This window comes from Mobula birostris, chromosome 9, assembly GCF_030028105.1.
Source record: "Mobula birostris isolate sMobBir1 chromosome 9, sMobBir1.hap1, whole genome shotgun sequence".
NCBI classification, from domain to species: domain Eukaryota; kingdom Metazoa; phylum Chordata; class Chondrichthyes; order Myliobatiformes; family Myliobatidae; genus Mobula; species Mobula birostris.
In genome coordinates, this window is record NC_092378.1 from 34,784,303 (window position 1) to 34,806,440 (window position 22,138).

At 38.4% G+C, this 22,138-nt stretch overlaps 1 protein-coding gene across 4 annotated transcripts in view; it reads left to right on the plus strand.

Annotated features, from left to right (window-relative positions):
• Nucleotides 1-352: 352 nt before the first annotated feature.
• fbln1 (fibulin 1) overlaps nucleotides 353-22,138 on the plus strand; it is a 99,959-nt gene continuing 78,173 nt past the window's right edge. For 2 of the 4 annotated variants that reach the window (XM_072267790.1, XM_072267792.1), the window contains exons 1-3: nucleotides 355-949; nucleotides 10,114-10,222; nucleotides 21,731-21,860. In XM_072267790.1, coding sequence (XP_072123891.1) covers nucleotides 889-949; nucleotides 10,114-10,222; nucleotides 21,731-21,860 — 300 coding nt within the window. In that variant the 5' untranslated portion in view covers nucleotides 355-888. Of the gene's footprint in view, nucleotides 950-10,113; nucleotides 10,223-21,730; nucleotides 21,861-22,138 lie in introns of all 4 variants that reach the window. The other 2 variants (XM_072267791.1, XM_072267793.1) reach the window with 2 other exon arrangements.

Consider the following 22,138-nt stretch of genomic DNA (forward strand, 5'->3'; position numbering starts at 1 on the left):
TGTTGAAAGACTTTGTAACTCTTCGCCTTTATGTTCTATAACTCTTTCACTGATGAAATTTATGACTTTTTAACAGTTTTGGATTTCATTTCCATCCAGCCTATTTGGAAACTGGAATATAGTTAACTTTAAATCAAGTTCAGAATTCTCCCATGAGAACCTCATTTAAGTTTATTTACAAAGTTTCCCACCTCTTTGAAATATGCATTTTTTTTTTACCTTTTAACCTATTGACATCCTGCTACTTTTTAACAGCGAGTAGGAGGGGTTAATATCGAAGCTAGGTTTTGCCAATTGACACATAAATAGTCTGCCGCAATGGTCAAGGAAAGCTGTTCAAGTCTTGTCTCATTGCACTGTTACATGACAGAAGGTTTCATATTAGATGCTTGCAAACAGAAGACCAAGAATCCAATGCCTTTAATCCAACAAAATTAAGGGAAAATGCCTTTATTACAGTTATTCCTGAAGGGCTGTCAGAATGTGGTACTTCAATGAAACATTCATTATTCTAATGGTTGAAAGAGGGAAGCCATAAACTTACTGGTAAATTAAGAGCAGCAGGAGCACTGCTGCAGTGAAACCCTGCAACCCCCACCTCCCTGGCTGAGCTCCCCTCTGGGTGTTTGGCCAGAAATCTTACAGGCTAATTGCTAAGGAATCTCTTTTGGAAAGGGCCAGACCTTCAAAGTAAATCCTGTCGTTTTTTTTATAAAAGAGTTGTGGTCAAAAGCTGCTTCACTCAAGGCTGCTGCAGAAAGAGTAAAGGAACAAGAGAACAGAGAAAACTAAAGAAGACTAGACATTTTGTTTAAAAGGAACAGAATTCAGCATCTTTGTTCTTTTAAAAACTGTAACAGAAAGTTTTCTTTTCTAGTTTACAGCCCGATGGATCTCTCAGCTAGAACCTCGAAAATATTATTCAGTCTGATACTATTCAGACTACAAGGTAAGAGTAAATTCATTGAAACAAGTACTTTCATGGCTTTGCCGTATGTTACCATGCTGGCTAGCTGTTGGCAGTCTGAAACAGAGCTTCCTTTGTTACCTATTTGAAAAGGACATAGATAATCAAAGTCCACTGTGGAAAATATATCAAGGAGTGTTTCAGCATTTTACCTGCAATAGTTAAAATCATACTGCTTGTTTTTACTAAGCAGTCGATACAGCTGATTTATACTTCAAAATGATTCTAATCGTGATTTATGGCTTTTTCTTAAATTTTGTCTGGATTTCAGAATAAACCTGCATTTTTGGAGGCCCTGTATAAGGACTTCTCCAAACAATTCTACAGATCAGTCAATCTAACTTGTATTTATAGCAGAAGATAGCCTGATACTTCTCTGGTTGCTATTTTTTATATAATTTTAATTCTCAATTAGAACCTCAGTATGGCCACTTTTGGTATCTAACTTCACCAAAGGCAGTTCATGTATATATTTTTCAGGTTTGGAGAATATCTTGATGAATATGTAAAAAAAAATCATGTTTTGTAGAATTTTAAACCTGTGATTTGCATTTGGTGAATTTATTGATATGCTGTGCAGAATGATTTCTTTGCCAGGTTTCAGCCTATTTGCATCATGATTTTGTAACCCAGTTAAAAATTGTAATGTTAAAAAGCACAGGAGTGTCTATTCTAATTGTAAAGCTCCCACCCAAGCCATATCATCTCTATAGCTCTCTGTACGCAAAGCTGTTTGTCCTCTGAACCTGTATTCCAATGTAATTTTAATAAGGTACAGTATGGAACCTTACATGCAGTTGAAATGGAGAGCCATTTAGTAGCCTGACCAGTTATTGAAATTTTGTCCCGTTGCCAAGTTTCCTTCAAGTAGGTGAATGGCTATCACACAGGATAAAGTTATTTATTTAAGAACAGACTTAACTTTTCATAATTCTTTTTAAAAAGTATGACAAAAACATAAAATATGCATAAAATACAGAAGTACCTCCAAAAGTATCACACAAACTGCAATGCAGTTAAAAATGGTGGTTCAATCATCTTGATAAATGTTTGGTTGCACTTATTTGTAATCCCCATTGCTGACTTTCTAACGATAGCAAGATTTAGGAAAGTCACGTTAGTGGTATAACATCTGTTGGTGCACGTTTAAATGAGATCCCATCTTTAGGGATCATCTATTTGTTATGATTGGACAGTATTGACCATGTTTTGAGGTCTGGTGGGAGAAGTAGACCCAGGGTCTGTAAATTAGACTTTCTAAATAGCGGAGTCCTAAACTTTTACTTCATCTTCACATCCCATTATGGGTTCACACTACAGTCTCCAATTAAGCACTACTATTAATATTTGGCAGGCCGGTATGTCTTCTCTGAACCACCATTCATGTTCTATTTGGATAGGGGATGGTGGAGTGGGTAAGGTTTGCATGCAGAGAGATGAAATTAGACAAATCATTACAGGTCGACCATCACTAATCTGACTACCTGTAATCCAGTCCTTTTGATAATCCGGCACTGGTTATGCTTAATGTGATCCTTCTGTAATTCGGGATTTTCACTAATCCGGCACTCCTCAGGTCCCAATGGTGCTGGATTAGTGAAGGTCGACCTGTATTTGTACCACACATTATTTTATGTTAATGTTAGAGATGGACTGGGACTGAGAACCAGTAGGCCCGTAGTTGTCTGCAAGATTACCAGAAGCTAACGGACACCCTTTCTACAAGAATCTTACCAGATTTACTATATACCAAAGAATCAGAATCAGAATCAGGTTTATTATCACCAGTGTGTGTTGTGAAATTTGTTAACTTAGCAGCAGTAGTTCAATGCAATACATAATATAGAAGAATAAAATAAATAAATTACAGTATATGAATATTGAATAGATTAAAAAAGTGTAAAAACAGAAATAATATATATTTTAAAAATGAGGTAGTGTTCATGGATTCAATACCTATTTAGAAATCAGATGCCAGAAGGGAGGAAGCTGTTCCTAAATCACTGAATGTGTGCCGTCAGGCTTCTGCACCTCCTGCCTGATGGTAGCAGTGAGAAAAGGGCATGCCCTGGGTGCTGGGGTCCTTAACATTGGATGCTGCCTTTCTGAGACACCACTCTTTGAAGATGTCCTGGGTACTTTGTAGGCTAGTACCCAAGATGGAGCCGACTAAACCTATATGACCCTCTGAAGCTCCTTTTGGTTCTGTGCAGTAGCCAACACCGCCCCCCACCCCCCCACATAACCAGACAGTGATGCAGCCTGTCAGAATGCTCTCCACAATACATCTATAGAAGTTTTTGAGTGTTTTTGTTGACATACCAAATGTCTTCAAACTCCGAATGAAGTATAGTGCTGGAATGACCATCAATTTTAATGCATAGCTTTGAGAAAAAGCTGGAATTTTAATCAATGAACCTGTTAAACAAGAAACCTTCAGGAATGGGCAAAACAATTCTCTACTTGAACAATATGATAATGATGAGCTGCAAAACAGCCTTCCTGGTGATCATGGTTTCAGCTCTGGAAGTATTAAGATAGAATGTGAAGTACGTTATCAGACAAGTACATTGAAATCTGCTGAATGATTCTTAGAAAAATAATTGACTACATGTGAAACATACGATAGCTGTCACAAAACAGAAATCTGTCTGACGATAATTAAAACCAGGTTCAGATGACTGCACAATGAAACCTCCAGTTTATACTTCATACTGTGTAGATTTACTGACTTCTCTGGCAAAAGGAGAGCCTCCTTCTGTTGTCAGTTGTGCAGTATAATCTGACAATAACCAAATTAATGAAAACAAGACCTCAAACAAATTGCATATAGCAATATATTTCAGCAGAGCATCTCATTAAGCTTATGGTTCTTTTGTAGTTACGTCTGGAAAGACTAGGAAGCTTTCAGTGATTTTTTTTTACAGATTGAATTTCAAATTCAAGAGTTAACACAAGGCAGAAACTTTTGCTATTCTGATGGCTTGAAAGATAAACCAATCACAGTATAGTTAAAATCCAGCTTGATAAAAATACAGGAGTTGTTTAAGTTGGCAGTAGATGTCTCTGTTGTAAATCTCTGGCTGAGAGCCAGTGTGATGCATTATGCCAATCTGATTCCCTACACGAGATTTCTGCCTTCAGTCCCTGCGTGCCTGAGCGGCGGGGTGAAATCCGGTAGTATGGTCCAGATGCCAATTGGGCCACAGGCAACACAGTGGAGAAGACCCCTTCACAAAACTCCACTGGCAAGAAAAGGCAAGGATGGAACCTTGCCTTCTGATAAAGCTATCAGTGAGTTTAAGTTTTCACTCTTTTTAGTTAAATAGGTCAAAGCTGGACATAGCAATCCAGGTGTGGCCTTACCAAAACCCTGTACAACCATAACAAATCTCATTATTCTTAAACTGCCTTCTTATTTTCTTGTTGAACCTATCTGCTAACAATCCATCTTAACTTCACTCGTTTCTATTCTCTCTCCATTTAGCTAATACTACACCTTTTGATTTTTCTCATCAAAATACATAACCTCACTTCATCTTACATTAAACTCCATTTGCCAGGTCTCAGTCCAGTCTCTGTCCGTCTATATTCTCTTGCAGATTCATAAAGTCCTCATTACAACATGAGAAGAACACATTTATTCCACTGCTCTGTGTGACATGAGGAAATGAACGAAATTTCCTTCTTCTGAACGACATGAAGGAAACCTGGAAGTCAAGCCTGACCAGAGGGCTTAAAAAGAGGATTTTCATAGCAGTCATAGAGTCCATTCTCACGTACGGATGCGAGACGTGGACTCTCACCAAGACGATGCGGAAGTCTCTATATGGTTGCTATACATGAATGCTCCGGATGGCCGTTGATGTAAGTTGACAACAGCACATGACGAACGTTGAGCTCTATAACAACCTACCGATGCTCTCTACTAAAATCAAGGTGAGAAGACTGCAACTAGCGGGGCACTGTCTACGCCACCCCAAGCTACCTGCCAGCCTAGTCATCATATGGGAGCCCAAGCACGAGAAGGTGAACCCTGGGCGCCCTCCCAAGACTATGGTCAATACGCTCCTAGAAGACAGCGGCATGGCTAATGTAGATGAACTGAACACACTGATGAGGGAGAGGGAGAAGTGGAGAGTCCGTCATCGTGCCCGACGCCGGCCTCCTAGGCTTGAGTCGACGTAGTAGTAGTAGTCTGTGTGACAGCCTATTTTCAATCCATTCTAACATCATTATTCCAATACCTTGAGCTCTTAATTTATGCATCAACCTCTTATGTGGCACCTTATCAAATGCCTTTTAGAAATCTAAATATACTACATCTACAGTTCCCCCATCAGCTCTCCTTGTCACATTCTCAAAGTATTCAAGCAAATTTGTCAAACATGATCTATCTTTCACAAAACCATTATTGACGAGGTTTGATTAAATTCAACCAACCAAATGGTTAGTTACTTCCTCTTTGATTACTGACTCCAGAATTTTGCCAAAAAATGCTTAACTGACCTCGAGTTCCCTGCCTTCCATCTTTCTTTTTAATCAAGGGAATCAATTTTCTGATTTCCCAATCTCCTGGTACCCTTTGGAACTTAGTGAGTTATGAAAAATCTCAACCAATGGGTCCACTGTCTATGTGACCAGCTCCTTTAAAAACCACGGCCAACAGATTGGAAAAGTAGTAACTGTAACTATGGGTGATTAGTCTTAACATCAATTGCATGAAAACTATTAGAATCTATAAAAATAAAGTAATAACAACACATCAGGAAAATTGTAATTTATTTTTTATTTATTGAGCTACAGCGTGGAATAGGCCCTTCAGGCCCTTTGAGCCCTACTGCTCGGCAACCCACAATTTTACCCTAGCCTAACCTAGGGACAATTTACAATGACTAATTAACGTGCTAACTGGTATGTCTTTGGACTGTGCGAGGAAATTAGAGAACCCAGAGGAAACCCACATGGTCACGGGAAGAACGTACAAAGTCCTCATAGACAGTGGCGGGAATTGAACCCAGTTCTCTAGTACTGTAAAACATAGTGCTAAACACAAGCTACTGTAGAGTCAGCATGGCTTTAAGACATGGAAATCTGGTCTGACTTTTGAACTTTTGAGGATTTCTCAACCAGAGTGGATAGAGGAGAATCGGTAGATGTACATAGAAAAAATACAAAGAAAACCAACAGCACAATGTGTTGTAATTGGACTTCTCGAAGGCACTTGACAATGTGCCTCACAAAGGTAAAATCACATACAAGAGCCCTCACTGCTGGAGGTAGCATATTGACGTGGTTAGACTTTTGGCTAACAGGGAAGGATAAAGCAGTTATTTTAAAGTTGTCTTTATCTCAAGAACTGCATCTGTACAACAATAACTTATGAAGAAAATTAATGGCTACCCAAAAAAAGAGGCAGAAAGACAAGTTGTGAGAGACCAGTATATAGAGATGTTGATTGATTAGGTGAGTGGGCAAAATATAAAGCATTTCATTTTGGAAGGAAAAGCAGAACAGAACATTATTTAAATAGAGAAGAATATAGAAAGTCACAATATAATAATATTTAGGTGTATGAAACAGAAAAAGCTAATACACAAATGCAGAGGGTAATAGGGAATGCTGATAGAATGTTATCCTTTATTTTGAGGGGTTGCAGCATAAAGGTAGGGAAGTCTTACTGTAACAGTACAAGGCCCTCTTGAGACCACATCTAGCACCTGTTTTGGCCCTCCTTTTTAAGAAAAGGTATTATTTCATTGGCGGGGTTCTCTGAAGATTCACAAGGGTAATCCCGGAAATGGTCTGTTAAACTAGGGAACATTAAACAGTTTGGGACTTTACACATTATGATTTACAAGAATAAGAGGTGATCTTATTGAAATATATGAGATTCTTAGCATGCAAGTAAGTGTTAAGAGAATATTTGCTCTTATATAGAGTAGTCCAGAAGCAGAGGGGATAGTCTTAGAATAAGGGGACAACCATTTGCAACTCGTATGAGGAAGAATTTCTTCTGTAAGAGGGTTATGAGTCTTTGGCGTTCCTACCAAAGAACAGTGGGGTCAGACTTGGATATATTTAAGACTGAGAACAGATTTCTAATCCACAAAGGAAAGGTCGGAGAAATGATCAGTAAATCTCTCTGTATAGAGAGGTATGGATTGCTGTTTATATACATGACCTCATATGAAAATATATATAGCTTAAGAATGAATATTTGGAGAAGGAATATTGGCCAGTGCTGCTAATGCTTGAAATTGTGTGGATTTCAGGATTCCAGGAATAGTGTGTGTTATATCTACTGTATTTGTTTGATATAACAGCAGTGTAGGATTACTTGGCCATTGGGAAGCCCATTGTCATAGCAAAGATCGGATGTCATTTCACCATCAAAGTGTAAGTTTGGATCATGTGGGCCTGGAGAACAAAGAAATATTTATTTTGTATATGAAATTAACTTGTACCTTTTCTGCCTATTGGTTATTTCCTTTCCCTTGTATCTTAATGTCTAATTCTAATGTTTAACATATACATTTCAGTAAATGAGTATTAAATTAATAAAAATCCACAATGGATATATAGTCAGTTGAAGAAGTGACATTTTTGGGCAATTTTCTTTTTAAAATTTTTGCTACTTTTACCTAAGACAGAAATCAAGTACCAGCATTTATTTTCTTAATTTTTAATCAATCTTTTCTCTTGTAGACATTCTGATTATTGTATTGCAATAAAACATTTACATTAAATAGTTTTCATATACCAAGTTAATATATTAATAGTCATTACAGCCCTTGCTAAACTGACAGGAACTCTACACCTAAAATATTACTTGATTTTAGACACTTTAGTTGAAATATAGATAAATTGATATTTAAATTAATATTTGAGAACAAAATCATCAAGCTATATTATATATTAGCCAGAGGGTTGTGATGAATAAATATTTGTCTATTCCAATCCACATTCTAGGAATCCATCATAAACATGAAATTACACAAAACTCAGTTGCCCAAATTGTAATTTGCTAAGTTTAGTTCCGCCATCACCACTAAGCTCACAGAATACAGTGGTTGTATTTAAGTATAATATCCTTTGTTTACTTATTCTTCCTGTATTTCAAATATTGTTAACCTAGATTTATGAAGGAAAAGAAACCATTTTTCTATCAGGTTGTTGGAAGTGATTGGAAAATGTCACTGTGTGTATTCAGACATCTTGAGATGGTCAGTGGATTAATCCAAAAGTGACTATCTATAATATGTCTCCTTTACAACTCATGACAACAACAGAATAAAAACTAAAAACAAAAAAAAATGCAGAAATATAATTTCCATTAGCTGTTAAGTGCAAAGGTAGTACAGGAAAGGAAAGAGGCACAGTATATTTGAAGATGGAGAAGTGAACCATGGTGTCCAGGAGGGAACAATCTCTTCAATCCCTGCAATGGTATCAGTACAGCCTCTGAGTTGCCTTTTTAAACAGAAAGGCACCCAACATATCATTATCTAATCTAAGTACAGTCAGTGGAGATTCATGGTCAATGGTTCTGCACTCTGGGGATTACAATGCTATTTCCAGCCTTTGCATATCTAACAACTCTCCCCTATTTTGAACTGGCTTCAGCATTTGAGTTTAGTTGTTTGGGGCAAAGAATACCTAATTTGGATATGACTGATGATGTCTTCTTGCAACTCTACCCCTCCAGAGCAGAACTGTGCAACAGCATCCATAGTGTTCAAAGTTGAGGACATTGATCAACACATTCAAATATTTTAAATTGAGCATCAGATCTGGTGACTCACTGCAATATTTAGGAGCCAGATGAGTACCTTATATCATTTACTTCACAAAGGCCTACCGACTCACAATCGACTGAAATAATTGGAGGAATTGATGCACGGTAGGCGAGATGCGAGGGATATTATACAATCCAATGTTTCATCTGGAGATAGCTTACTCCTTGCACTAAATATCCTGCTATCTTCACTTCATGTCCAACCTTCTTCTACTAGAGTCAAGGCACAGTACTTATATCCCTTTTAATCACCAAACAGTATTTATCATGAATTCTACAAAAGACTATGTCTGGCAAAAGTATTCAGTTGGCTATGAAAGTATAGGGCACAAAGTCTGTTCCAGTTTCCGGATTTTCAGCTGTAATCCATGATTTATTAAAAAAATTTTTGTTGCAAATGAAACTGCCAGTAATCCCTGAAAAGTGCTTGTTCTTTGCAGTCTGAGGGTTGAATTGTTGCGTACATCTAAGTTTGAATGCATTTATCTGTCAGCTATTTAGATTTCTTGTCTGCTGGAGATGATTTATTACAATTTTTAGATGCAGTTTAAGTAATACTTTGGATTTGGCAATGGAGTATTAAAATATCAAAAAGATAGGAATGTCTTGCAGTCTAATTTTAATTTCTGGCATTTTCACAGAAGTCTGGAATGCAGAATGTTTTGCAATAAATTTTGTCATCATGTCTCAGTTTTTGATGATGCTTGCTCAGCCTGTTCATACTGTTCTTTTAACATTGAACATTTAAAGATCAAGAAGGATCAAGGATTCACTTGCCAAAGCTGTTAGTAATTTAGCTGACTGACTTGTTTTCACATCTTTGAAATTAAAGACTGTATTATATGGTCCAGTCCTCTCTAATGACTGACTGGTTTGTAGCAGCTGAGTGGGTAAACGAACCAGATTGGTGAGCTTTAAAGATGGGGAGTGATTGATAGAGTTTTACAGGATCACTTGCTGGAAAATGTGCATGAATGTCTGTGAGGTTAAATTGGCACAAACTGAATCACTACAGTTCAGCAACACTATGTCCATTTTTATCACTTTGCACTAAAATGGACTTGGTATTTCTTTTGTACTAATTGTGTCCTTTATTGTAAAAACTGTGCAAATTTTATGTTTAATTTATGCTTTTCTTGTGAGCGTCTGCTTCTTATGGGTCCCTGCACGTGGAGGTGTTGAGGGCAATGAGTGGGTTGATTGTTTGGCCAAAAAACCTCTTTAAAGTTCAACTATGGATATAGACCTTACACTTAGCAAATCAGAAGCCAAGAGGTTGGGGGGGAGGGGCGCTCCTGCCCTTTACAGAAGAGGAAGTATTCTGTTCATATATTTTCTTTCCTTCCAGTCACAGTGCAGAGTCCATTCGATAGTTGTTGTTCCAATGGATTGGAGTGGGCTACTAAGGAAAAGGAGTGTGATTTTCCCCCCTACAAACTGGAAGATACGTTTTGCAGGTATTTTTCAAGCATTCTAAAAACTGTTTTAAGACAAATTATTTACACCTTGAAAGCAGGTCAGGCAACATCTTTGGAGGCAGAAGGTGCATGTCAACACTTTCAGACAAGCTCTGCCGAGAGGATGAACTGTGTTGATGGAGGAGAACTGATTCAAGATAGAAGTGAAAGTTCGAGTTTAAATTTATTATCAAAACTTTTATATGTCACCATATACAACCTGGAGATTAATTTTCTTTTGGGTATACTCAATAAATCATAATAGAATAATAACCATAATAGAATCAATGAAAGACCTCACAAATTTGGGTGTTCAACCAGTATGCAAAAGATAATGAGTGTGCAAATACAAAAAGAAAGAAATAATAATTAATAAATAAAGGAATACATATGAAGAACATGAGATGAAGACTACTTGAAAGTGAATCCATAGGTTGTGGGAACATTTCAATGACCGGCCCAGGGAAATTGAGTGAAGTTATCCTCTTTGGTTCAAGAGCCTGGTTGTTGAGGGGTAGTATCTGTCTTGAACCTGGTGGTGTGAATCCTTAGGCTCCTGTGCTTTCTTCCTGATGGTAGCAGCCCTAAGGGCTCTAAGACCTGCATAATGGTGGCCAGAGATGTGTTCCCAGATTGAGTGGTAAGAGGCTGGACAAGAGGAGAGTGATGGTGACCTGGTATGAAGAATGAGTTCAATGGGTCAAGAGTAGACAGGAACAATGGGCTTATCAGGGCATCCCAGTTTATGGATCTTTCATAAGAGATAGAAATGGGCATTCTGAAGTTGAGGCACTGTGAGATGTGCAACAGTCTGGGAGATGATGGGATAGTGCTTATTAATGGAGTCATGGTCAAGAGGAAGAAGTGAGGAGGTGTCAGAAAGCTGGCAGCAGGCTTCTGCAAGGTAGTGGTCAGTGCACCAGATTACAGTGATAATACCTTAATTTGTGTATTTCATGCCGAGGTCAGGATTGGATTGAGGTGAGGTGAATGGAATTCTGGACATTTAGAGGGTGTGAGGAGACTGGAAAAGTCAAAACAGTCAATGTTGCATTGACAATCGGAAATGAAAGATCAAAAGACTTTTTGCATTCATATTACTTGAGATGGCTGTTCAACGTAAGTATTAAAATTTATGTAGTGTTGCACAAAGAAGCAGGTCTTTCAACCTAACTGATCTGTGCTCTCGCTTACATTCCACACGACCAAAATGTTAGAAGAATGTGGCTTCAAGTCCTGTTCCAGCATGTGCACTAAAACTAATCCAAATCTGCCAGTGCAGTGCTCAGTATTAACAGAAATGCTGACTTAAGGACAAGACATGAAATAAGTGCCCCTTTTACTCTGAAATATACTTAAATTATTCCAGAAATGTTTAAGTTGTGGCAGGAAGATCAGTGAGTTAGAAGTCCCACTAGGTAGCCTAACATTTTTATATGTTCTATGATAGATTTTGTCCAAAAGACAATTGCAAAATGCAATCAGCAATGTGTGCAAATTGAACAGATAAATTATAGCACAATCCTTTGTGCTTTTGGAGCATGAAAAAGTGATTTTTTTCAGAATTAATTTATTGTTAGAAAACTGCATGGCTCTTGAATGAAGACTGCATGACACTTAACTTAAAGGGCCCTTCCCTATCTGAGACAATGATGGGTATATCTGTGAATCAAAGCCTAGAGTCTTTTAAAATTGTTCTAATATCTTCCATCTCCAAGCTATCTTCACTTTCTTGGCTAGGAGCCTGACTTCACCAATCACTGCCTTGAATGCTTATCTCAGATCACAAGGTGTCCTGGTCGCAAAACCTACCTGAGGGAAAATTTGCTCAAAGAAGCTCCATTCATGAAGTAGAGTTGAGAATTAACACCTCTAAGGTTCCTGTCATGGTAGGAGTTTATGTTTCTTGTTTGACTTTGTAACAAGAGGTTCCTAACCTGAGGTCCACAAACCCTTTGGTTAATGGTAGGGGTCCATGACATAAAAAAGGTTGGAACCCCTGAACTAATGCATCACTTCCATGAGTAATAATGCAAAGGGCACAGATTCATAATTGTAATGAATGGAATATATGGCAGAGACAATTTCTTCCCCACATTCGTAGAAATGGTTTTAAATCCAAAGTCAGTGCTGTAACAAAACAGAAGAATTTCTAGGCTCTGAACAACATTATTTGTCGTGCTCTCTAAATTACACGGAAGTATTTAACGTTAAGTTTTTTGGGACCAGAAGTTGCAAAAGGCTTTGTATAAATGCAGGATTTTCTCTTCTTTATCTAGTCTTTTCTTCTCACGCTTTCATTTTACTTCAGTCATATTTTAATTCACATCAATTCATGTGCTAACATTCTACTTCTTAATCTTCTATTAAGAGGTTTATCGTGAATAAAATATTATCCCCTACTTATTGCCTCCGCTTTTGAACTATCCCATACAGGATGGAACTATTTCTGCATTTACCATGTCAGATCCATCTATTCTATTCACCCTTAATCTTTTGAAGACAAACAATACATAAAAAGTAAACCCTCTCTTGTATGTACATTACATCTAATCTGAAAAGGTATTATAATTAATATATTAAAATCATTTTTCAAATGAATCCCAACTTTTAAACTTCATATTTTGTTATCAAATACAGTAATTAGTTTTTGATTTTGTATATTACAACCAATAAAAATATCAGATTCAGACATATACTCTCAAAAGTCCTGCTAAGATTATGCAAAGATAGAAAGCCAACTGTCTACCATTGCATTCATACACAATATTGATAGTTTTCTAGTTTGTTCTGAACTCTCCCTTCACTGATTTAAAACTGGATGCTGTGGTTGATATCAAATGTAGGTTCGTTAAACCCAGCCTGGTGTGACAGCTATTTAATTTTAACAGAGCTCAATATTTTTGGCATTGGTGATGCTTCTTCCTGTGAGGGTGAATGGTGGTGATGGAAGTGGGGGGTTGGAGAGTGAAAGATAACATTGAGAAACACAGGAAATGCCTCAAGGCTTGCACACGGGTGCAGACACAAAGACCAGCAAAAACAGGAAATGTGTCTTGTATGTGCTGTAGCACTGAAGCAATTTGAGTTTGAAAACATGTGTTAAACTGATTTCAGGAAATGGTTATCCTTAACCCTTGAGCTTTAGTGGCATCCTGAAGTGATGCATTTGGGGAGTGACCTTCTGATTGGCTTCATTGTAAAATCCAATTTTGTAAAATATTTAAATGCCTTTGAGGGGTTGACCATGCAAGGAGTGGGAGGGTGGAAATTTCAGATGACTTTCTCATGGTGTTGCAAGTTGAGACAGGTTATAGAATGTGGTGACAATGTGAAGCTTCTCTGAGCAAGTTATATCCGTTAATGCAATTGAAATGTTTATTGTTTTGCACCCTATTTTTCCTACAACTGAAACACAGTTCATTTTTATCTACATAAATAGTTTGGATGAGGGTGATTTTTTTTTTGCTTGACTCATGTTCCTTATCTGACCCTAGGTGTGAGAGACAAGTTATATATTTGATGCATTGCGAAGTTCTGAAATGCCGTGATTTGTTGTTTCACTGCATCTGCTATTTCAGTGCATTAAGCACTGTATTTTCTGCTGTTCCACATTCAAGTCTTTTACCAATTTCGCTAACAAGGAAAAAAGGAATGAAGTAAAAGGGAGACACCGTGGTACAACATGTAGTACACATTGGACAGCATGGTAACATAGCAGTTAATGCATTGCTATTACAGTGCCAGCTGTAAGACTGGGATTCAATTTGCACCATTATCTGTAAGGAGTTTGTACGTACTCCCAATGTCCTTGTGGATTTCACCTGGGCGATCTGGTTTCCTCCCACATTCCAAAGGTGTGCACTTATGCTTAGTGAGTTGTGGGTATGCTACTTTGGTGCCAGACATATAGTGACACTTGCAGGCTGCTCAACACTATCTTCACTGATTGATTTGATGCAAACTATGCATTTCGCTGTATGTTTCTATGTAAGTGTTAAATAAAACTAATCTTTAATCTTTATCTTTATTGTTGCTTCACAATCCTCAGCAACCTGGGTTTAGTCCTCAGGTGCTGTCTGTGTGGAGTTTCTTGTACAATGCCTTTGAATGTGCTGAATTGACTCCTGTCCCTTATCTGGCCCTATGAGTGAGTGACAAGTTATATATTTGCTGCATTGCAAATGCTATCTCCTTCAGCTGTATCTATGTATGGCTTGAATGATAATTATATTTAATTTGAGCCTTCTTGGCCATAGAAGACCAGGGTAGTGGTGGAGGGGTGTTTCTCTGACTGGAGGTCTGTGACCAGTGGTGTTCCACAAGGATTAGTGATGTGACCTCAGTTTATGAAACATATTAAATGTTTTGAACAAAAATGTTGGTGTGCTGACTAATAAGTTTGCAGACAGAGTGGAGTTGCAGATAGTGAGGAAAGCTGTCAAAGGATTCAGTAGCTGAAACTAAGGGCAAAGAAATGATAGATGGAGTTTAATCTTGACATGTATGAGATGATGCCCTTTGGGAGGTCAAATATAAATAAACAGTCAAATATACAGTAAACGGTAGGACATTTAAGAGCTTTGAAGTATACAAGAATCTCAGGGTGCAAGTCCATAACTCCCTCAAGTAGATATGTTGATACATAAAGGCATATGGCATACACCCCAGGCCTTTTTTTGATTCGGATGTTGAGTATAAATGCCAGGAAATCATGTTGCAGATGTATAAAATTTTAGTTAGGCCTTGTTTGGAGTATTGCATCCAGTTCTGGTTGCTGCATTACAGGGATATGTTGTAGTTTTGAAGAGAGTGCAGAAGAGGTTCACCAGGATGTTGCCCAGATAATGGAGCACCAGTATAATGATCACTTGGATTGTTCTTTCCAGAGTGTTGGGGGCTGAGGGTGACCTGATAGAAGCATTTAAAATTATAGGCGGCATAAATTCTTCCTCCTGGGGTAGAAATGTCAAATGCTAGTGGACGTAGCTTTAAGGTGAAAGGGGTAATGTTTAAAGGAGATTTATGAGATAAGTTTTTTTTAAGCACAGTGAATTCACTGCCATGAAGCAGATATGATTGTAATGTTCAAGAGTTATTTAGACAGGCATATGAAAAGGCAAGAACTGGAGAGATATAATGTAAGTGCAGATGGGACTAGTTTTGACTGGAATCATTGCCAAGATACCATGGACCGAATGATCTGCTCCTGTGCTATACTGTTCTATGTTCTATGAATGAGTATGTCTCCAAAGATAATTAAGAATCTCAGCACTGTTCAGGATAAAACTACCTGTGTGATTGGTGTCCCATCCAAGCTAAATATTTACTCCTTCCATCACTGGCACAACTGTATGCCATCTGTATAAGGCACTCCTGTCATTCACCAGGCTAGCTTGATCCCACCTCCCACCTCAAAATTTCTAGCTACAGGCAAGATAAGGATGACAAGTCATAGAGTCATAGAAAACTACAGCACAGGAACTGGCCCTGAAGTCTGTGCTGAAACCATTTAAACTGCCAATTCCCATTGACTTGCATCCAGACCATAGCCCTCCAGACCCCTCCCATCCGTGTAGCTATCTAAACTTCTCTTAAACATTGCAGTCAAAATTACATCCACCACTTGTGTTGGCAGCTCATTCCACACTCTCGCCATCTTCTGAGTGAAGAAGTATCCCCTCATGTTTCCCTTAAACATTTCACCTTTCACCCTTATCCTGTGACCTCTAGTTTTCGTCTCACCCAATCTTAGTAGAAAAAGCCTGCAACTCTCCCCCCAATCTTCTTCGTTTTAGGGAATAATGTTCTAACCTATTCAATCTTTCCTTATAACTTAGATCCTCCAGTTCTGGCAACATCCTTGTAAATTTTCTCTGTACTCTTTCAATCTTATTTACATCTTTCTTATAGGTACATGACCAAAACTGCACATGATACTTAAAATAAGGCCTCGCCAGTCTTATACAACTTCAACATAAAACATCCCAACTCCTGTACTCAATACTTTGATTTATGAAGGCCAAAGTACCAAAATCTTCCTTTATGACTCTATCTACCTGTGACGCTATTTCTAAAGAATTACAGACCTGTGTTCTCAGATCCCTTTGTTCAACCGCACTCCTCAGTGCCCTACTGCTCGCTGTGTAACACCTACCCTGGTTGATCCTCCCAATGTGCAACACCTCGCACTTGTCTACATTAAATTCCATCTGCCATTTTTCTAGCTGGTCCAGATCCCACAGCAAGCTTTGATAGTCTTATTCACTGTCCATTACACTGCCAATCTTGGTGTCATGCACAAGTTTGCTGATCCAGTTAACCATATTATCATCCAGATCATTGATATAAATGACAAACAGCAATGCACCCAACACTGATCCCTGAAGCCCTCCACTAGTCACAGGCCTCCTGTTAGAGAGGCACCCATTTACTACCACTCTCTGGCTTCTCCTGCAAAGCCAGTGCCTAATCTAATTTACTACTTCATCCTGAATGCCGAGCATCTGAACTTTTGACCAACCTCAAAAAAGTCCTTGTCAATGCCTTGCTAAAGCCCATGTAGCCAACATCCATTGGCTTGCCTTCATCAGCTTTCCTGGTAACATCCTCAAAATATAAGATTGGTGAGACATGACTTACCACACACAAGGCCATGCAAACTATCCCTGATCAGTCCCTGTTTATCTAAAAACTCATATATCCAATATCCAATTCCTTAGAATGCATTCCAATAACTTTCCCACAACTGATGTCAGACTCACAGATTTATTCCTAGTTTTCTTGTTTATTCCTAGAGACTTCCTTAAACAGTGGAACAACATTGTCTATTTTCCAGTCCTCCAGTACCTCACCTGTCACTAAGGATGATTTAGATATCTCTGCTAGGGCTCCTGAAATCTCTGCACTTGCCTCCCACAGGGTCCGAGGGAACACCTTGTCAGGCCCTGGGATTTGTCCACCCTAATTTGCCTCAAGACAGAAAACACCTCCTGCTCTGTAACCTTTATAGGGTCCATGACTTCGCTGCTGCTTTGCCTCACTTCTGTAGATTCTGTGTCCGTCTCCCAAGTAAATACAGAGCAAAAACTCCATTTAAGATCTCTCTCATCTCTTTTGGGTCCATGCATACATTATCATTCTGACCTTCCAAAGGACCAATTTTGTTCCTTGCAAACCTTTTGCTCTTAACATATCTGTAGAAGCCCTGAGGATTCTCCTTCACTTTGTCTGCTAGAGCAACCTCATGCTTTCCTTTAGCTCTCCCACCCCCCTTCCCGATTTCTTTCTCAAGTGTTCCCTTGCATTTCTTATACTCCTCAAATATCTCATTTGTTCCTACCTGCCTATACCTGCTATGCACCTCCTTTATTTTTTCTTAACCAGGACCTCAATATCTCTTAAAAACCAAAGTTCCCTAAAACTGTTATGCTTGCCTTTTATTCTGTCAGGCACAAGCTTTGTACTCTCTAAAATGCCATGTTTGAAGGCCTCTCACTTCCCAAGTACACCTTTGCCAGAAAACAGCCTGTCCTGATCGACACTTGTCAGATATTTTCTGATGTCATTAATGTTGGCCTTTCTTCAATTTAGAATCTCAACCCCAGGACCAGACCCATCCTTTTTTCCATAATTATCTTGAAACTAATGATCACTAGATACAATGTGTTCCCCTGCACAAACTTCCGTCACTAGCCCTCTCTCATTCACACTCTCTTGTACTAATTAAGAAAACTTTCCTGAACACATTTGACAAATTCTATCTCATCTAGTCCTTCTACAGTACGGGATTGCCAGTCAATATGTCACAACAGTCTGCAATCCCTCTACAAATCTGTTCCTTTAAATCCAACGGACTGTTGGGTGGTCTATAGTACAGCCCCATTAACATGCTCATACCATTCTTATTCCTCTGTTCCACCCATAAAGTCTCACCAGACAAGTTCTCCAGTCTGCCCTAACTGAGCACTGCTGTGAAATTTTCCCTGATTCATAACACCACCACTCCCCTTTTAATTCCTCCCGCCCTATCACATCTAAGACAACGGAAATCCAGAATATTGAGCTGCAGTCCTGCCCCTCCTACAACCAAGCCTCACTAGTGGCTACATGTGTATCGGAAGATTACCACATCAGCGGTGTGGACATATAATCAACATGGTGCCCAAGGAGTGGGTGGAATTGTTAATTTGGGAAAGTATTAGAGCCATTGCCTGCCTTTATTGTTGAAAATTTTGATTGTTAATAAGTCTTAACTCTTGACCAAGGATTGAGAGTAAACGCATGATTTACTGTAAACATCTTTCATTTGTAAATGAACAGAGAGTCAACGCAAAATTTTATTGTTAATAACTGTATTGAATAAGGACTCACAGTCAATGAATGGTTTTCTTTTCCTGTATGTAATTATTTTTATTTTGTAATATTTCTGAATAAAGTATTTTTGGAAAAAAAAAATTACCACTGAAGGTACCACTCCAAGTTACACAACATCCTATATCTGCAGTCCTTTACCATCACTGGACTGCATTCTTAAAGAACTGCAGTGCTTCAGGAAGTTGGTTCACCATCAATGTTCCAAAGGAAATTAAATGCGGCAATAAATGATGGTATTGTCAGCAACCCCATATCCTGTGAAACAAATAAAGAAAATATTTTGCGTGAGGCATTGGGATCATGTTTTATGAGGTAATATTAAATGGGACAGTTTATTAAATCCCTTTTGGAAATCTAAATTTACTATATCCACTGATTTCCCATTGAATTAAAGAATCATATAGCACAAGATTGAGCACATTCAGCCCAACTCGTTTATGCCTATCTCAGCCACTCCCATTGTCTGCTTTAGGCTCATGTTCCTCTATGCCTTTCCTATCCAAGTACTTGTCCAAGTGCCTTTAAATGTTGTAATTATATCTACATCCACCATCTCCTTTTCATTCCAAATAACCACCAGCCTCTGCATGAAAGGCATAACCATTTTATCTCCTTTAAGTTTCTCCCCTCTCAGCTTAAATCTGTGCTCTCTAGTTCTTGATTCTTTTGCCTTAGGAAAAAAATCTGACTATGTATCTTGTATTTCTCCTTTTTTAATTTTATAATCCTCTATAAGGATACCCCTCAGCCTCCTTGTTACATGCTCTGTCTTACAAATTGGTGAAACACAATTTCCCCTTCATGAAATGAAGTTGACTCTATTTTCCGTTACTACTTGCTGAGTAACAGTTTCTTGTATTTACTCAATGATAAATGTTAGGCCAGCCAGTCGTAGTTTCCTTCTTTTTTCCCTTTCTTGATTTGTGATGCTACATCTACAGCTTCCATAAAATGCAAAATATTAACAAACAGATTCATCAGATAATTAGGATGGCTGGAATAGAAGTCTTGCTGCTATTGAAAAAGGTTCCTAGTGGATTTACAACTGTAGTTCTTCTAGGTCTTTGAATACTTGTCTGGAGATGATGAAATATAGATTACTATGTAGATTCCGGTGTCTTACCCCTTCCTTTTCAGTCCTGAAGAATGATCTTGGCCTGAAATGTTGACTGTTTATTCATTTCCATAGATGCTGCCTGACCTGCTGTTCCTCTAGCATTTTGTGTGTGTTGCTTAATATGTTGATTTCTGGAATGACGAGACTGAACTACAAAAAGAAGTTAAGTAATATTATTAGTCCTGACGAAGGGTCTCGGCCTGAAACATCGACTGTACCTCTTCCTAGAGATGCTGCCTGGCCTGCTGCGTTCACCTGCAACTTTGATGTGTGTTGCTTGAATTTCCAGCATCTGCAGAATTCCTGTTGTTTAAGTAATATTGTCCAATTTTTGCTGGAGTTCAGAAGAATGAAAGGTGATTTCAGAGTTTTACAAGTGCTAAACAAATTACCCACCCTGTAATTTGCATAATTGGAAATGATGCTGGCTAGGTGTTAAGTGTGAATGGTTGATAATGCCATGTACTTTTATGCATACAGTAGCAAGCTGATGAAGTGGACATGAGCGTAGATCTTTACAATAGCAACTAATGATTTACATTGATTCAAACAAATCCGGAAAGATAGAGCACCACATTATTTACAACTTACTTAGAGATACAGCACAGACAGGCTCTTCTGGCCCACTGAACTGTGCCTCCCAGCAATGAAATGATTTAACCCCAGCCTAATCACAGGACAATTTACAACGACCAATTAACCTACTAACCTGTACGTCTTTGGGAGGAAACTGGAGCACCCAAAGGAAAACCTCATACACACATTGGCAGGAACGTACAAACTTGCTTATAGAGGACGCCAGAATTGAACTCCAAATCTGATTCCCGAGCTGTAATCACGCCGTGCTAACCACTACACTACTGTTCATTTTACACAATCTTTAAAAGCCCAGATCTAATGAACAGACAGCTTATGTTGGGCTGGACCTTTTTGAAATGGGTCTGCTGCTTATGAACCTGATGCACCCTACACTTAGATAAGATTTGAAAGGCCTATCCAAACAATTCACTGCACCTTGAATTCCAGCTACATGGAACTATGACCAGGCTGCAGGTGACATAATAAAAGGGAACTTTCTCCAGAGGGCTTCTTCAGATTTTCACAGTAGGCAAAACTGATAAAGGAGTTTTTTCAGTTGTGAAATTATTTCGATGGCTTCTGAATGTCTCTACTTAAGTTAATAATGCAAAAAAAGTTTTTAAAAAGTTAGTTAAAAGCCATTGAAAACAATAATCTGAAGTTAATCATAAAAAAAATCATTACCTTTCCCTTTGACTTATGTAGAATCCCCACTGAAATCGATGGGATCCCACATCCCAACAAAACTGGGCAGGGTAGGAGTAGCTATGGTTGGCAGAGTTTGAATTGAAGTAATGACAATTCTCAATGAGTCATACTGATTGTCTCTTACAGCTTGGCGGGATGGTCCATGGATTCTATGGTCAGAAAACCATCAGCTAGATGATTGTGCGTGTTTATTGGGAGTAAGCAAGCCAGTGTTTGATTGGGAGAGATTAGTACTCCCATTATGCACACTAAACATGGGTAGAGAATACTGAAGGGTCTGTCATCTTGGATATTCTTCATTGATTTCCCAGAACTATCTGCACAGTTTCAGTGGCACAAGGTTGGACACAGGATAACCAATACCCCATAGACTGGAAGCAGAACAATACTGTTTGAAGCCAGCTGAAAGATTAGAACACAATCATTTATTTCCATGGGTTTTCCCACAATTCGTTAGTTTTCTGTTTTTCTTTCTTTAATCTGATAGTTCTATTTCTTATCTTCTCATTATTTTTGTTCTGAAAGTTCTCATTTAGTACAATGCAATTATGGTTAAATTTCATTTTGGTTTTAGCAGTCTTTCCCTTATATAGTGTAACATGTGGCATTGATCAATCCTTAACGTGCCTCGTTAATGAAGCCACAAAATACTTCCGAAACTTGGCTGACTTCTACCTCTGTATCCTGTTTTGTAAGAATATTGAAACTTCTCAAATTACATTTTGCAGAATAGCATGGGAGCAATGTTGTCAAATAAAGCTGAAGGAGATCCACTGTAAAAATGGTATAAATGCGGCCAGAGAAAATCAAGTATGCACCGCGTTTAACACTGTCATAGGACATTGCAACACTGGTAAGGTAATGCATATTTTTTCCTTGCTATATAAAATCAGTGACAAAGAAAGTAGTTCACACTTATCTGCTTAGACTAACGATCCATGCACAATTCTGGGCCTTGGGTTCCAAGACTAGTGAGCTGCTAATACTTGCTGGTCTGCTTCCCAAAAAGGATTTCAGCATTGGGCTGTTTTATCATGGATAACATGAGGAAGCAATTAGGAAATGTGGTCCATATGTTAAAAGATTTTGTGGGTTAAATCAGGCAATGAATGAATAGAACATAGTAAGATCTGCCT